The sequence below is a fragment of the Cyprinus carpio genome, chromosome A12, assembly GCF_018340385.1.
Source record: "Cyprinus carpio isolate SPL01 chromosome A12, ASM1834038v1, whole genome shotgun sequence".
In the NCBI taxonomy this organism is placed as follows: Eukaryota; Metazoa; Chordata; class Actinopteri; order Cypriniformes; family Cyprinidae; genus Cyprinus; species Cyprinus carpio.
The window spans coordinates 25,890,324-25,907,823 of record NC_056583.1 but is presented as its reverse complement, the minus strand read 5'-3'; the positions used below and the strand labels follow the sequence as shown (position 1 = coordinate 25,907,823).

Sequence of the window (17,500 nt, the reverse complement as noted above, 5' to 3'; positions counted from 1 at the left end):
TTTTTTTTTCAACCAATGATTTGGCATGACTTTTCCAGATGTTCATTATTTACTGGGTAGGGATTAAGAATATTTCAAAATATATATTTTGATATTTTATTTTTTAATATTTTTTTGAAAAAGCATGATATTATCAGTAATTTATAATATAAAAAAATATAATATTACAATATTTTTTTTTTTTTTTTACTAATTTCTATCAAATAAAGTATTTTAGAACTTGGTATAGAAAAAAGTATATTCATTATTCAGATGTATATCATTTTATGATTTTATTAATTTGTATAATTTTTTTCAAAACTAGAAATCTTTTTAACATGAATTTGCATGGCTTTTCCAGTTGTTTATTATTTACTGGACAAGGATTAAAAATATTTTAATATTTTATTTTTAATATTTTTTTTAAAAAGTTGATATTTTTAACATCATTAATTAAATTAAAAATAATAAAATTAAATAAAAATTATAAAAAATATCCTGGTTCTTTTTGAATGGATGAATTAAAATAAGAAATATATTTGATCTTTAGTTGCTTTTAAATGAGTTTAATGGTTGTTTTGTTGTATTTTAAGTCATTTTAAGGCTCCTGGGATATTCAGAAAACACTAAGCAGAAAATGCAAATGTGATATGAAATCGTTAGGTTTTTTTTTTTCATTCTATGCACTTCATTGAGTGTATTTTTATTACTGAAATATATATATATTTTCACACTCTCAGCTCGTCAGGAGCGATGCAGTGTCAGTGATTCTCAGTGATGTTTCTCTCTCCGCTGAATAATGCTGCCAGCAGACGCTTTTATTTCATATTGAGAGGCAGTGAACTCCAACCACATCGTCCCACTCGATGAATGAGCGCTGAGTTAAAGCCGTGGGCACCTCCAGCTCTCTCTCATTCACAGCGCTCCTGCATCACTGCTTCTCGTTTATTATCTTCAGAAGTCTTTGATGAAGTGCAAGCGCTTTATAGTCGCATGTAATTTACATCAGCTTCATTCTCAAAGAGCTGCTGATGTCTGATGAGTCGAAATATAGCTTTGTGCTTGCCCATTAGTATAAAAGAGTCAAACCTTGCTGGGTTGCTTTTGTTTAACTCTTATGCTTTTCTTATTTTCATGAAGTTATTCTTTTAATAACATGTCAGTTGTCACGGCGATCGGGTTTATTTAAAATATATGTTCATGTGAAATTGATTAAATTGCATTGATCGTTATACTGCCATCTGCAGAAGCATTACTTTATTGTCTTGATTATGTTTCTTTAAATTGATTTTTCTGGGATTATAAATGATTCTAAATACACTTTTCCACCAACATACAAAGTAAAAAGAAGGAGTTCTGACTTTGTGTCTTGCAATTCTGAGTTTATATATTGTGCAATGCTTTTTTCGCCATAAATATGAGAAAAAAGTCTGAATTGTGGGATAAAAGTTGCATTTACCTTTTTTAATTTTTTATTTCAGTGACGGAAATGGTCTTCCTTAGAAATATTCTGCGTGATCAGACAATAATCTTTAAACTCCTGCTGGATCTGTGTGTCGGGGATATTACAGTATAATCAGGGATTATTGAATCCTCGTATGATCATTAGCCTAATCTCTGGAGTACTGCACTTTAGAATTTCTTTCTATTTTTAGAATATTGTTCAGAGCTGAAATAATCAGTTTCTGTGGTGCAGGAGACTGTGAATACCTTGAATTATTATATATAAATAAAAAAAACAATAATAATACACCATGTTTTCATATTAGAAATATTAATAAATAATAATAATATGAATGAATAAATAAATAATAGATGGATAGTAATAGATAAAAGCAACAGTGGCAAGGAAACTTGTAAGAAAGGAGATAAACTTAACAATAACAAAACAAGAGGACTATTAATAGAAAAAAATAGTTATCTGGAAAGAACTAAATAATATAGTTATATGCAAATTCAGTAAATGTTTTCAAAATTATTACATTAAAATATTTAATTCATATTTAAAAATAAAATAACTGGTTGCTATGTGAATCTATTTTTTCCTATGATGGCAAATCAAACTGAAGGATCATGTGACACTGAAGACTGGGGTAATTTGGCTGAAAATAACCATATTTCACTGTATTTTTGACCAAATAAATGCAAACTTGGGACTTTTCTCGAATGTTGACCGTATTCATATCCTATAATGGTAAAGATTACTGTGGTTAATGTCTAAAAAAAATAATATCATGCTATTTTGGTGCATTTTTAATCCGGTACAAATTGCAATTTCATTCTGGCTGAATGCTGTTCATCGCAGCGTGCTGAAGAAACTGGTCAGCGGCGGGCGCGCGCAGATGCTCTCTCGCGCGCTCTCTTCAGTTCAGCCGCTGCGCGTCACGCGAGCAGAGATCAAGCCGTCGCCTCGGTTCTCCGTCGTGTTTACTCTTGAGAAGCTGCTCATGATGCGAGGTGTGTGTGTTGTTCAGCTGCTGCTCGCGACGCTGACCGGCGCGGGAGAAGCGCGGGAGACCGGCGGCGGGAATTTCCTGGAGGACGAGCCCCGGTGGCTCTCGAACGTGCACCGGTACAGCCGCACCGTCAAACACTGGAACCGCTTCAGAGACGTGAGTTCAGCCGCCTTCACCGCGCTCGCGATCACTGGTTTACATCATAACCGAACTAATAATCTGATTGAACTATAGGTGTGTTTTAAAATACAGTTTTCTGTATCGACAAATATCTTGAAGTCATGACTTACAAATGGTATTGACGTTTCCACCGTTTCTGACAGGAATAAATATTCCGTTCATTGATCTTAAAAGCGGGGCATGTTGTCACAACGGAGACCATTGTCACTGATTTTTTATTTTTTATTTTTTTTTTGGTGGAGCAAATGCGTATTTATGATGTATTTTAGTCTGTCAGAAAAATGTCAAATTGATAAATCAAGTATAAAAATTAAAACAATAAATCAGCGTATCATATTGAGTTTTTGGGGGCGATATTTTTTTTTTCTACATTTTTAATTTATCGATGTTGAAGAGCAAAAAGAGTTACTGAGATATAGCCATTGTGACAATTAGCCTTGGTCTCTGCTCTTCTGCTGCAGTGCAAACTTCAGAATGAAAGGGATTTATTCTATCTATCTATCTATCTATCTATCTATCTATCTATCTATCTATCTATCTATCTATCTATCCATCCATCTATCCATCTATCTATCTATCTATCTGTCTATCTATCTATCTATCCATGTATCTATCTATCTATCTATCCATCCGTCTATCTGTCTATCTATCTATCTATCTATCTATCTATCTATCCATCCATCCATCCATCCATCTATCTAACTATCCATCTATATATCATCTATCTATCTATCCATCTATCAGCAAATAGCAGTCTTGTCTCCCAGTGTGTTGCTTTTATGTTCCTGTTCATTTTAGTCTTCGATTAGATGCACAATATATTGATTTGAAACATCGACCCACATATTTTTACTTAATTAAATCTGATTAAATTACTCATGCACTAATTAAAGACTTTAAATGTTACTTTTTTGTCTATTAGAACAGATTCATCCATATTTCAAATTGTACATAAATAGTGTTGTGGTGACTAAATGCTGATGTAGCATTAAAAACTATTGATTTTTAGAGAGAGAGAGAGAGAGAGAGAGAGCTGGTGAGAAAGGACAGCTGAAGTCTCGTCTGCTCCCCGAGGTGCTGCTGTCTGGATGAGTTAGCGCTACAGAGACAGACATCGTGTGTTTTGTGTTTGTTTATTTGAGAGAAAGACACCTTGGGAACCGTCCGTCAGTGCAGGACTGACTCAGGTGATCGGAGACTGTGTGTGTGTGTGTGTGTGTGAGTGTGTTTAGAGCAAGAGTTTTGGTTTGGGCTGCGGGTAACCTCATCAGATTAGCAGCGGTGTGATTTGTTAACCGGAGGACTGGGTTATGGTTCTGTCATTGACAAACTACAGATTTTAATGTCTTATTCTGGTTTGTGGGTAATTTTGTCAGATTTGCAGCGGATTCAGAACGCACCATTTGAATCTATAGAACCTAAAGAAAGTAGGAAACGAATCTGTAAATGTGCTCACCTTCAGATCATCCAAGATTAGGATGAGTTTGTTTCTTCATCAGGTTTGTAGAAATGTAGCATTGCATCAGTGTCTCAGCAATGGATGCTCTGCAGTGAATGGGTGCCGTCAGAATGAGAGTCTAAACAGCTGATAAAAACATCACAATAATCCACAAGTAATCCACAACAGTCCAGTCCATCAGTGAACATCTGGAGAAGACAAAAGATGAAACAAATCCAGCATTAAGATGTTTTTAACTCAAATACATAGAGTCTATAATCCATAATAACACTTCCTCCGGTGAAAAAAGTGTTCTGGTGTGAATCAGGAGAGAAATCTGCACAGATCAAGCAGCGTTTAAACAGCTCTAAACAAATATGTGTCTGGATTCTGATGTGAGAGACAACAGCAGATGCACTTTTTCACTGCAGGAAGTGTTATTATGGATTATGGATTTTGTTGTTTAATGCTGTCATTTTGTTACATTATGTTATTTTTGGACCTTGTGTACTATACTATAATATATTATACTACACTAGAAATGCAACAGTGTTTTCAAATCTGTTTGAAACTCTGAGAGAGTCGACTCCGTAAGCAGCTGATGCTTCTGTCACGAATACGATGCAAATCTCAAACTTCAGAACAGATTCCTGCACAGTTAGCTGCAGGGAAGCGTCACTCAAATGTTACGGCACAGACTGAGTAATATCTGTGCACTGAAGCAGTGATTGATTAATAGCTCTGCAGCGCGGCATCATTGTTATTAATAACAGACAGCACTCCTCCTGAGACTCACGATCAGTTATGCTCAGAAGAATCGTGTTGTCTTGCAGCCGTGTTTCAGACAGATGTCTTGACTGATAATGCAGCGTCTTGCACAGATGGTTGTTTCGCAGAAAAATATGAGGAATATGCTGAGAATGATTTGTTGCACTGCTGTGAATAAATTAGCTGAAGGGTGTTTTGATGCCTGCAACTGTTTAATTCATGGTGTAAATACTAGATATTATAATCGATTTAGGCGATTTTGTTTGTAAAGAGGGTTTAAATTTACTTCGATGCAATTGATTGGATGATGATGAACATCATTTCGTATTTAATTAAAATGACAGGCTTTCTGCTGGTCTTAAAGAGTCTTAATTCGCCGTTCCACAACTGGCCTAAAAAGGTTTTGAGACAGAACAGAAAGTCTTAAATTCATAAAGTCATTATATTAAATGTTGCATGCACTGCAAAAAATGAATATATTCCTCCTTTTGTTTTCCAGTACAAATGTTTAAAATTTGTTATGATTAAGTTTATGATTAATACAAGAACAAATGGGCTCAGAAAGATCTAAAGACTAAATCCAAAGAGAAAAGTTTTCATTCCACATTTACAGATATTTGTTCTCGTTTTAATTATAAACACTTCATTTTGAACAGTTTCTCATAAAACAAGACTTCTTATTTTGTAATTTTGTTTCTGAAGTAAATGTATCTTGATTTTAGAATCTATAAACATTTTTACTGTAAAACAAGACACAAATGCTGAGGAAGAACAGCACGTTTTTGCAGTGAGATCAGAAGATACATAAATGTTGTTTTCATATTTTGTAAAATTAATTAAAAAGTAATGCATGTCTGTTGACGGTAGTGTTATTAAACTTTGAAGCATTGCATCATTTAGAAACCAGACTGACACAATGTGGTCCTTTCAATTCTTTCTTTAAGTTTTCTTTTGGTCTTATATTAAGTCTTGCATTTACCTGCAGAAACCATGGATGAATCATCTGTGTTAATAATAATACTCATCCGTAAGTCTCTTTGTATAAAAGCATCTCCGAAATGAATAAATATAAATGTAACAAACAAGAAAATTGCATTTTGAATTGGAATGTAAGCAGGTTAAATAGAATTGAAAATCAAAGAAATTCATTGTATTTGTTTAACTAGAAACGTTTGACAATATAATCTTTGAATGTTGGCTTGGCAAAGGCTTGTTTGAAAGTTTTTAAAGGTTTATAGATCTGTAAATTGTCGTGTGTTGTGAACAATTCAGATTCCAACTTAAGAATCGAAAGAGCTATTTTAATAGCCACTTTAACTGTTGTGGAATATGAAAGAGAAAAGGCTTAAAAATGACCCTGGCTTACATTCTGCCCATATATGGTAAGCGGTTCAGGAAGTGGGTGTGGCTTGAGCTTTTCTGGGAATTATGCAAATGTCTTGTGCATGTAAAACACCTTTACTGGTAACTGGGGGTTTATTTTTCATTCAGGACACATTATACACAAAAGAACAGAAATCTTGTTGCTGTCAGAGATAGTGGATGGTCTTATCTTTTAGTTGTTATGGCAACCATAGAGATGTCTCAAGTGTTGCTAGTGTTTTAATGGTATCACTCACTTTATAATAAGGTCCAAATGCATGCATCAACTAGCAATACATTTAAACAGTGTTTATTAATTTTTGTTAACATTAGTTGATAAAAAGAGCTCAGGTTCATTAAATAATGTTAACAGATGCAACATTTGATTTTATTAATGCTGACATAAATCCTGACACATGAAATAATAAATAGTCCAACAAATACATTTAAAAAAAAAATTAATCTTCTGGCTTTTATGGCTCATATAGTCTAATATAATGAGAATATGGGGGGAAAACAGCTCAATTTTAAAATAAAAAATGTAATTTGGTGCAGATGCTGATATCTATATGATACATTTTTGATGCTTATAATGTAAATCAATGAGAGATTTACAACAATAGAGCAGATACTGACATAAAATGCTATAAATATCATTTGTCGCTCTATATCTCCAGTAATCTGTCTCGGTAAAATGAGATTAAAATGATCCAAACATATAATGCAATGCAATTGTATGTAACTAATAAATAAACAACAAAAGATTTAGAATGCATGTGAAACCCTGTAACACAAAATAATTGTGATTTACGTTCAGAAATAGTGACATTCTCTGTGCTCTTTTATTTAGTGATTCATATTTTGCTGTCAAACTGACTGCTTTTTATTTATTCAGAGCCCGACTCGTGTGCTCATGAGATCTACAGCATGAAGGTTGTGGTATTTTTTTTATTTTGGATGTAATTGTGTTGTGTTTTGGTGTTTTGTTTGTGTTTAATTGTTTATGATGTTTCTGTTATGATGGTGTTTAATTTTTAGTTTTGTATTTGGTCTTTGAACCTTGTGTTGCTCTCAGAAATGCTGTATAAAACCAGCACGACATTGAGGAGTTGAGCCGCAAGACGTGTTTGTCCTTCTGCATATACTTGCAGTCAGACAGCAGGGGATTGTGGGTAATTGCTCTCGCTCAGGGCGATGTGGCCGATGCATCTGTCCTCCACTGCCCACATGTTTTTCTGCACTGATGCAGGTTAAAGGACGTTGCTTCCCGGTTTCAGAAGATAGTGTAGATGATGTACACTAAAGCATTATATTTTTATGCACATTTTATGCCTGTTGTAAAAATGTGTTCAATCAAATAATGTTAAACTGATGCTTCTGTCAGGGTTTGGTTGGACAATGAAAAGTGTCTGTATGAGACGTGGTTGCAAAGTAAGATGAATTTATGATGTCAGTCAAAAAAGAAAGTTCTGTAAGGGTGAAATAGGTTGAGATGTTATTTCATATAAATGCATGGTATTTTTTAGTTTTTATTTGGTGCATTGATGAATCATTCACAGTACGTCCAGAAACGTGAGTTTAGAAAATTAATAGGATGAGTTTTAATTTCACGCTGACTTTTTACAACTTTGGGCTTTTTTCTAGTTTTGCTACTTTAAAAAAATAAAAAAATAAATTACACCAAAGAAAATGGTTTAAAATCAATATTCACTCAGATATTGATAGTAAATTTCACAATTAATTGAAATTAAAATCATTTAAATTCTCCTAATTAAAAAGAAATGGCAAGTAACACACAGTGATGCACTTTTAATGTCATAAAAAGTTATGTTATTGAGATTTTGATAGTTTATTTATTATTATTAACTAACATTAACACATGTTAATAAATGCTGACTATATTATATATATATATTATTTCATTATTAGTTAATGTTAGTTGATGCCTTAACTAGTTTACAAATGAGACCTTATTGTTAAGGGTTGCCGTATTTTCTAATAAAATGTACTCCAATAATCTGTTTTATTTACACTTTGAAATGTTTTTTTCTTTACAGCCTATATATGCAGTTTCTATTGAGTTTTATTGTGCAAACAGCACTCACTTCAGTGGTCTGTTCCTCTCACTGTGCCTGTTGATTTTTATTATGTTCGTGCGTAGAGACGGGTTATTGTTAGCTGAAATGCACCATTTAGTAAGCAATGGATAGTAAACATACGCACTATGATCCACATTAGTTTGTCAACACACATTAGCATAATGTCAGACACACTCTCGGATTCATGTATATGCAAGAAACAGCTTTGCTTTTGAACAGCCAGATTTATATATATATATGTGTTTGTGTGTGTGTGTGTGTGTGTTTGTGTGTGTGTGTGTGTGTGTGTGTGTATATGTATGTGTATTTTTTGTGTAAGGTTGTTAATATTTATGCAGAAATCTGATATTTCTAGAAATGGATGTTTGTAGTTATGCGTTATTGTTGTGTGTTGGTTGTGTTGCTTTAAGGGATATTTGTGGAAATAATTTGCAATTTCTTAAATTTACTTGATATCAGGTTGTGTTTGTTTATTATCAGGGTTTGTAGAAATGTAGCACTGCATCAGTGTCTCAGCAATGGATGCTCTGCAGTGAATGGGTGCCGTCAGAATGAGAGTTCCAAACAGCTGATAAAAAACATCACAATAATCCACAAATAATCCACAGCACTCCAGTCCATCAGTGAACATATGGAGAAGACAAAAGATGAAACACATCCAGCATTAAGATGTTTTTAACTCAAATACATAGAGTCTATAATCCATAATAACTCTTCCTCCAGTGAAAAAGTGCATCTGCTGTTGTCTCTCACATCAAAATCCAGACACATATTTTTTTAGAGCTGTTTTAAACGCTGCTTGATCTGTGCAGATTTCTCTCCTGATTCACACCAGAACACTTTTTCACTGGAGGAAGTGTTATTATGGATTATGAACTCTATGTATTTGAGTTAAAAACGTCTTAATGCTGGATGTGTTTCATCTTTTGTCTTCTCAAGATGTTAACTGATGGACTGGAGTGCTGTTGATTACTTGTGGATTATTGTGATGTTTTTATCAGCTGTTAGGACTCTCATTCTGACGGCACCCATTCACTGCAGAGCATCCATTGCTGAGACACTGATGCAGTGCTGCATTTCTACAAACCTGATGAAGAAACAAACTCATCCTAATCTTGGATGACCTGAGAGTGAGGATATTTTCAGCAAGTTGGTTGCAAACCTCAGTATTCTCTCCATTAGAACAGTGTTATATTCAGGTAGAAGGATATAAACATGTCAGTAGTTTAACTTTAACAGACTTGCACTGAGACGTTCACTTCTCAGAGTAAAGGAGTTTTTTGATTTGTTGTAAGTCAGATCTGATGGGATGTCAACATGCGGTGGATTATTTAGTCTTTCCACTGGACCGAGACGCTGTTCTTTTGACAGCGAAATCCTTTCTTGTGGGTTTCTGTGAGCAGTGTCTCATGAGGTGAAGCATTTTGTGTAGTGTTCAGATCTGAAAGTCTTCATTTGAAACCCTCTCGGGCGTCAGATCAGCTTTCAGATAGCTGGGAATAATTTAAGGCGGTGATATGATCTCAGACTGAAGTCGTGAGACACCGACGGATCTCCAGGTATTGTGTATTTTGAAGAATCATAAATCACGCCTGACGTGAACCCGTGGCTTCAGAATATCAAACCTAGTAACGGAGCGCTTCCTCTTTTCTCCTGGAAGTCTTTTAAATTCAGGTCTCCTCTGACGCAGCGGGTGAGGGAAGTCTTTGTGCTTTATGTGTTCGAGGTAAAGACACGTTACTCTCAGATAAAAATGTTTTAGAAGAAGTCTTTGTTCTGGTTTTAATGATGAACCTCCTGGGAGCAGATTTAGTTTAATGGTTGTTATTGAAGGGAAAGTGTTGGACGAGAACAGTCAGTGTTTCCTAGAAATAAACAGAAATAAAGAGAATGTGAAACATTGTAACAAACAGCAGATGTGTTGGTGTCACATGACATCATTAGGAGAATCCAGGGCTGGATGATATACAGGTAGCTTAAATACAGTATCAGATTGTTTTTTTTTTTTTTTTTATTTATTTTTTGTTATTTCTGATTTCTATGTTTTTTTTATCTTAATTTTATATATACTGCAATAATATTGCTATTTATTAATTATGTAGTATTGTAGATGGTGTTTATTATATTTAATATTCTTTTGTGAATCCTCTATTTAATGTTTTTTTTTTTTGTTATTGTTTTAGTAATTTTGTCATGCATTTTTGTCATTTTAATAGTTTAGAGGATATAATAATGAGTTAATAATGGCAGAATGGTAATTTCTGATTGTACAATTCCTTAAAGTATTGTTTTTTTAATTTAACTTAATTTTTTATTTTATTTTATTTTATTTTATTTTATTTTATTTTATTTTATTTTATTTTATTTTATTTTATTTTTGAGTTTCTCAAAGTAAGAGGCAGTCTCTTTTATTCTTACTTGAACATGAGCTTTTCTGATAACATATATTATTATTTTCAAACTGTGTAATCCAAATTTTATATGCAATTCGAATGCTTACATATAAAATTTAGGTGTAATTTTTTTTTTTTTTTTTTTTTTTTGTGAATTGTGAAACACAGCAGACAAGTTAAAATACATTTTACACATCTAATATAATATAATCTAATTTAATCTAATATTTTATGTTGTAAAAAAGTAATTTTAGCCAGAATAAACTGTTTTTGAATGGCTGTCAATAAAAAAAGCAGCTTTTTACTCACATAATGATGTAGTTATAGCATCTACCAGCAGCAACTAACTGAGTCCTGCTAACCAGCTAAACTTGGCTGACTAATCAGCAGATATTTGGGCATCTTGTGGACATCAGTATCGGCAGCAGCCACTGAAAACCCCTCATTGATGGACTGTTTTTGGTTTGTTTTACGTTTGGTTCATTCTTCAGGGCTTTGTCTTCCTCTAATTGAACAGTGCGGCTGCTAAACGCTGCAGAATCACAGATTGATTGTGTTGGCAGAATGTGGGTTTAGTTAGTATGCGTGTGTGCAGCGCCGGCGCAGCGTGAAGCGTGCAGATTTCATTGGAGAGCTTCCCAACAGGATTCGCTCCAGGAGCTCGACAACGTTATAATGAGAAGCTGCGCTGAAGCCGAGCTGCTGTCGGTCTCTTTGTGTCTGATGACACGTTCTCTGTTCGCTCTTCAGCTTCTGATTCAGTCTGAAGGACAAACTTGTGTCTTACACGTCTACAGTCTTCCAGCTTTCATGCATTACAAAAAAAACCCGTGCATCTGCAGCGGGACTGAGAGCCTTTCTACAAAAACCTTCCTAAAGAGCTTTTCTAAGTCCTGGTCTCACTGTAATTTTTTAATTAATTCTATATATTATTTACTATTATAATAAATATAACCCTATTAAAAAATATAACCCTATTATTTATTATTATAATTGAAACATTTTATTTTATTTATGATAAATAATTATTTCTAATAAGGACGGAGTATTGTCACAATGTATTTTTTATTATTATTATTATTATTTTTTTTATTATTAATTTTGACTGACTTGCAGATGAACAGAGAGGCAAAGTTAAAGATCTTTTTTTCCATAACATTATATTTTATTTATGATAAATAATTATTTCTGATAAGGAGTAATGTCAGAATGTATTTTTTATTAAACTATTCCTTGAAATATTGTAAGTTTTGTTACGGTTTATTTTATTTTATTTTATTTTATTTTATTTTATTTTATTTTATTTTATTTTTTTTATTTTATTTTTTTTATTTTTTATTTTATTTTATTTTATTTTATTTTATTTTATTTTATTTTATTTGTCTGAGTTCAGAGTTGCAGATGGACAAAGAAAGCAAAATTGAAGATCTTTTTTCAGACTTTTTTTTTTTGTTACTTGAACACAAGCTTTTCTGAACATATTATTGCCTTGGTAAAAAAAACACTATAAATTGTTCTGGCAGTCCTTGCTCAATCTGTATCTTTTAAAAACAGTGAGCTGCAGTAATTCCCGGAGACTCTTGTCTGCTGCGTGAAATCCTCGGCTCATATTCAGATCATATTAATAGATGACAATTAAAGCAAAGCGCAGAGACGTCCTCTTTCATGTGTTTCTAAATTTAAATCTCATTTTCTCTCTCTGTCTTTCTTCATTCCTGCTTTCCGCTTCACGCCGCTGAAGGAAGTGGAGGTTGGTAAATGTGTTTGTGTGACGTCTGTGTTTCACGGGAGGCCCTCGGGGGCCCGACTCATAATCAGTCCGTTCAAACCAGTAACACTAATCAAACATCTGCAACTGATTCATATTCACTGACTGAACTGTGAGTAAATATTGTGTATAACAAAGGAACATTTCAACCTTCCGCTCTAGATCAGGATAGAATACCTGATTTTATTTTGTGTCATGTTTTATTATAATGATTTCTCTCTCCTGTTTCTCTTCAGGATGACTACATCCGTACGCTGGAAGGTCCGCAGGCTTCTGATGAAAGTGAGTAACACAAAGACACGTCACATCAAAATCAGTGAAAAAAAAGAAATAATATTTTGCTCAGAGAAAATGAAGCCTAAATGAATCTTATGTATTTATACTTATTTTATTTTTATAATAATTAACTAAATACTCTATATATCACTTTTGTAATGTCTTTAAGATGATTTGAAGCAAGATTTTACTACATTTTTTTTAATTCACATTCACATTGCAATAATGAGAAAATCGTCATGAAAATATTATAATGCAAAAACAGTTATTGATGGTACTAAAAATAAGCTTAAAATATATATTTTATTTATTTATTTATTTATTTATTTATTTATTTATTTTTTATAATTTTGGGGAGACATGACCATAAGTAATGATAAAGTCTTTAAAACATTAAAATGAACTTTGAGAATGATTATTAGTGTTTTATATATATTTATATATATTCTGTTTTAATCTTAATTTTTAGTTTTAGTAATTTTGTTGTTTTTGTATTTTTTTTATATATGTACGTAGTTTTTAATTAAAAAAAAAAATTCAATTTTAATGCAGTTAAAAGTAAAAAATATATATATTTTTGTTTTCTTTTATATTTTATATTATTTCAGTTTGTTTATTCTAAGTAATGAAACATTATTTATGTTTTTATTTTTAGGTTTAATTTACTATAATAATATAAGATTTTTAATGTTTTTTTATAATGTTTTTTTTATGATGTCTATTTTTGTATTTATTTCTGTATTTGTTTTTGTGTATGAGATGTAGTATTGTGAGTTATTTTTTGTATTTGAAAAAACTGCTTTCTATGTGAATATGTGTTAAAGTGTAACTTATTTCTGTGATGTGCAGCTGTATTTTCAGCATCATTACTCCAGTCTTCAGTGTCACATGATCTTCAGAAATCATTCTAATATGATGATTTGCTTCTGGTGGCTGCATTTTTCATATTTATCCCCAGACATTTGGATTTGTCTGCCCTGTTTGAATGCGTGTGTAATCGCGTCTGCTTACAGTGAATATTTCACGCCTATATTGAACTCCTAAAAGCTCTGTTATTGGAGAATGTGTCTTTCTGCTGCTGGCCAGTGACTCTAAACTAGTGTTGTCATATTGACTTAACGACCTGCAGACAATTCTACATGTCTGTCTGAAATCCCGTCTAACGTGGCAGTAATTAAAGGGCCGGCGGGACTCAACTCACATCAGATCGTGGATCAGAAAGGGCTTCTGTTTGAGAGCGCAGATTAAAAGCGGTGAAAAAGGGATCTTGAGGTTTTTACAGAAGCAGCTTTGCATAATTTAATTCAGCAGCTCCCTCTGGTCAAAAGAACTGATTTATGGTTGGCTCTAGTGTTGTAGTGTTTCAACTAGAGCTGCCAAGTGATTCAAATGTCTACATTGATTAATCTGGACTGAGAAATTACACCAAAAGATCATTTAAAGTCATTATAGTGTTGAATAAAGCATTGAATATTCATAAAAAAAGTAGCTTTAAAAAAAGATTTTTTTTTTTGATTCAGCAAAAAAATTTATTAAATATGACATATATATATAAAAGAAATGATTCTCTAAATATGGAACAGCAACAAAAAAAAATTCCAGTAGGAGGCAGTGAGACACTGGGTCATTGAATCATTCATTCAACTGATTCGTTCAAACAGTTGATTCATTCAGAAATAAAGCAAGTGACTGTCAGTATGAATGAGTCACTGAATCATTGTCTCACTTGATTCGTTCAAACAACTGATTCGTTCAGAAACTAAACCAAGTTACTGTCTTTATGAATGAATCACTGAATCATTGTCTCACTTGATTCGTTCAAACAGCTGATTCATTCAGAAATAAAGCAAGTGACTGTCAGTATGAATGAGTCACTGAATCATTGTCTCACTTGATTCGTTCAAACAACTGATTCGTTCAGAAACTAAACCAAGTTATTGTCTTTATGAATGAGTCACTGAATCATTGTCTCACTTGATTCGTTCAAACAGCTGATTCATTCAGAAATAAAGCAAGTGACTGTCAGTATGAATGAGTCACTGAATCATTGTCTCACTTGATTTGTTCAAGCGTCTGATTCATTTAGTAACAAAATAAGTGACTGTCAATATGAATGAGTCGCTGAATCATTGTCTCACTTAATTCGTTCAAACAACTGATTCGTTCAGAAACTAAGCCAAGTTACTGTCTTTATGAATGAGTCGCTGAATCATTCTCACTTGTTTCGTTCAAACAGCTGATTCATTCAGAAATGAAGAAAGTGTGTATCTTTATGAATGAGTCACTGATTCATTGTCTCACTTGATTCGTTCAAACGGCTGATTCGTTTAGAAACTAAGCCAAGTTACTGTCTTTATGAATGAGTCGCTGAATCATTGTCTCACTTGATTCATTCAAACAGCTGATTCATTCAGAATGTCTTTAAGTGTGTACATTCAGAAACTAAACCAAGTTACTGTCTTTATGAATGAGTCACTGATTCATTGTCTCACTTGATTCCTTCAAACGGCTGATTCATTTAGAAACTAAACCAAGTTACTGTCTTTATGATTGAGTCATTAAATCATTGATTCTTTTGATTCGGTCAAAGCTGATTCATTCAGTGACAAACCACTGACGGAGCGGTGAACTAAAAGCCTTAATCATTTGATCACAGCAAGCATGTTTGTGCAGCCCATGTTATGTGAATAAAACTCTCAACATATCTTTTTACCTTGGGATATGAAGATCTAATCATCTCTAGTTGTCATTGTGAGCCTTTAGGAATCAGAATGAGATAAAAATGTCAAAAATACGAGTAAATGTGGACGGATGGGTAGTTGCCTGTGTTAAATCAAACACCTTCGTTACACCTCTTTCTCTGTGGCTCTCACTGAGGCTGCTCTCATAAATCTGTGAAGCTTTTAAGTGTGCTACAAATCATAGCGCAGGAATTGCAGCGCTCACGTTTCTATGGAAACACCTCCGGCGCAGCTTCGAGGCGAGAGCGACGGTCAGAGAGAAATCACAGGCATTACTCACCTCACGGGGTTTGACCGTAATAATAACCCACAGCAGAGCCGTGATGATGGAGAGACTGTGTGTGTGTGTGTGTGTGAGAGAGAGAGTGTACAGTCAGATCACATTACAGTACTTTAATGTGCATGCCAGGGTTTCACATTCATGCAAAATGTGCAATTTTTAAACTGTGATTTCCAATTCTGGAAAAGACCAACATTTTCTGTAGTGTATATATATATATATATATGTATTTTCCAGATATATATACATATATTTCAGCTGAAAAATGCTTGTATATGAATGTAATTTTTATTAAATTATTTTAAGTAGATAGTAAAGTTTAAGAAATCCTATATATAAATAATAAGTTTTTATTTAAAATGTTAATAAATAATATTCCACATTTTATAATAAATGATAAATAGTTAATAAATAGAATACAATCTAAATATTAAATGAAAAACTTACACTTAAAAAAACATTTTTAAAAAGTAAATAAGAATTTTGCCTGGGTAACTAGCTGAAATAAGAATAAAAATAAAATTTAAATAAAGCTAAATAGAAATATTAAAATAAAACTAGTAAAGACAAAAGCACAATTACTTAAACTCAAAATTTAAACTTAAATAACTGGTTAATTAAACATTTCATCAATGTAATCTTCAAGAGTTTTGATTTATAAATGTATCCAGTATTTACATTCTAGTGTACTTCAAAGAATAATATAAAAAAAATAGAAAGAGACAAACGACAACAGCGTGATAATACGTGATGTTTTTCTGCAGAACAGAGCAGAAATATCTTGTCAGGTTCGCGGTTTGTTTATGAGTTATTAATCTGAGGAATCATCAGATGTAGTGTCATCGCTCATATTTGTATGAAAACATGTTTTTTCTTGGGAAGAGATGTTAGTGTCGTGTTGTTCTGTCTTTGGCCTGTAGCTGTTTGTTTGTGCTCTTGTTTATCGGTTTATCATCACACAGAAAACAGATGGCATCCATCCCTCCTTCCTCTCTCCTCCAGTCTAGTTTTGAATTATTCATAATCAGTGCTGAGATATGAAAAGAGATTCAGGATTTCTGTTCTCCATGAAAGTGTCATTTTCAGTAATTGAAATAAGACATAAATAAAATATAAATATAAGATAAAAAAAGTAATGACATTTTAATTAGTAAAGCAATTTAATAAAATTAAAACAGAAATAAATGTATTTAAATAAAATATAATTAAATAAAAAAAATAAAATTCAAATTAACCAAAACAAAATGAAATAAGTATTACATAAAAAAAAAATAGTGTAATTTTTTTTTTTTTTTAAATGTTGTTTTGGTAACTAGCTGAAATAAATAACTCATTTGAAATAGTTGAGTGTACATTCCAGTGTACTGTTGTAGTATTTCCAGAAAACACCAGGATAATACCGCGGTAATTTTGGTTACATTTGTTAGATTGACAGAACAGGGAGAAAACATGAAAAGCCCGAGGTCAGGACCTTTAGTTATTTTTCTATAGAATGAAAGACTGATAGAAGAGACAGATTTTCCATAAAAATGCTTGATGAGGTTGTAAATCTGCTTTATTTAAAGCATCATTCCTGTAACATTTATAAGGAGACAGTAGCGTTTATTAATCCTTGGATAATTTCTGAACATAAGGAGGAATTCACTAATGTGAACTACACCTGCTGGAAGTGATTCGCTAATAGAATTATGCAAAAACAATACAAGATGAACATCAAATACTGCTTTATCCATCATAAGTGAGTTTTCTGAGTCTATATG

The 17,500-nt window shown here is 32.7% G+C and overlaps 1 protein-coding gene across 2 annotated transcripts in view; it reads left to right on the top strand.

Annotated features, from left to right (window-relative positions):
- The first annotated feature begins 2,282 nt into the window (after positions 1–2,282).
- Positions 2,283–17,500, top strand: part of LOC109068942 (testican-2-like) — a 24,972-nt gene continuing 9,754 nt past the window's right edge. The window contains exons 1-3 of one of the 2 annotated variants that reach the window (XM_042768191.1): positions 2,283–2,591; positions 12,417–12,425; positions 12,680–12,725. In XM_042768191.1, the coding sequence (XP_042624125.1) occupies positions 2,322–2,591; positions 12,417–12,425; positions 12,680–12,725 (325 nt within the window). In that variant the 5' untranslated portion in view covers positions 2,283–2,321. The remainder of the gene's footprint in view (positions 2,592–12,416; positions 12,426–12,679; positions 12,726–17,500) is intronic. The other variant, XM_042768193.1, reaches the window with a different exon arrangement.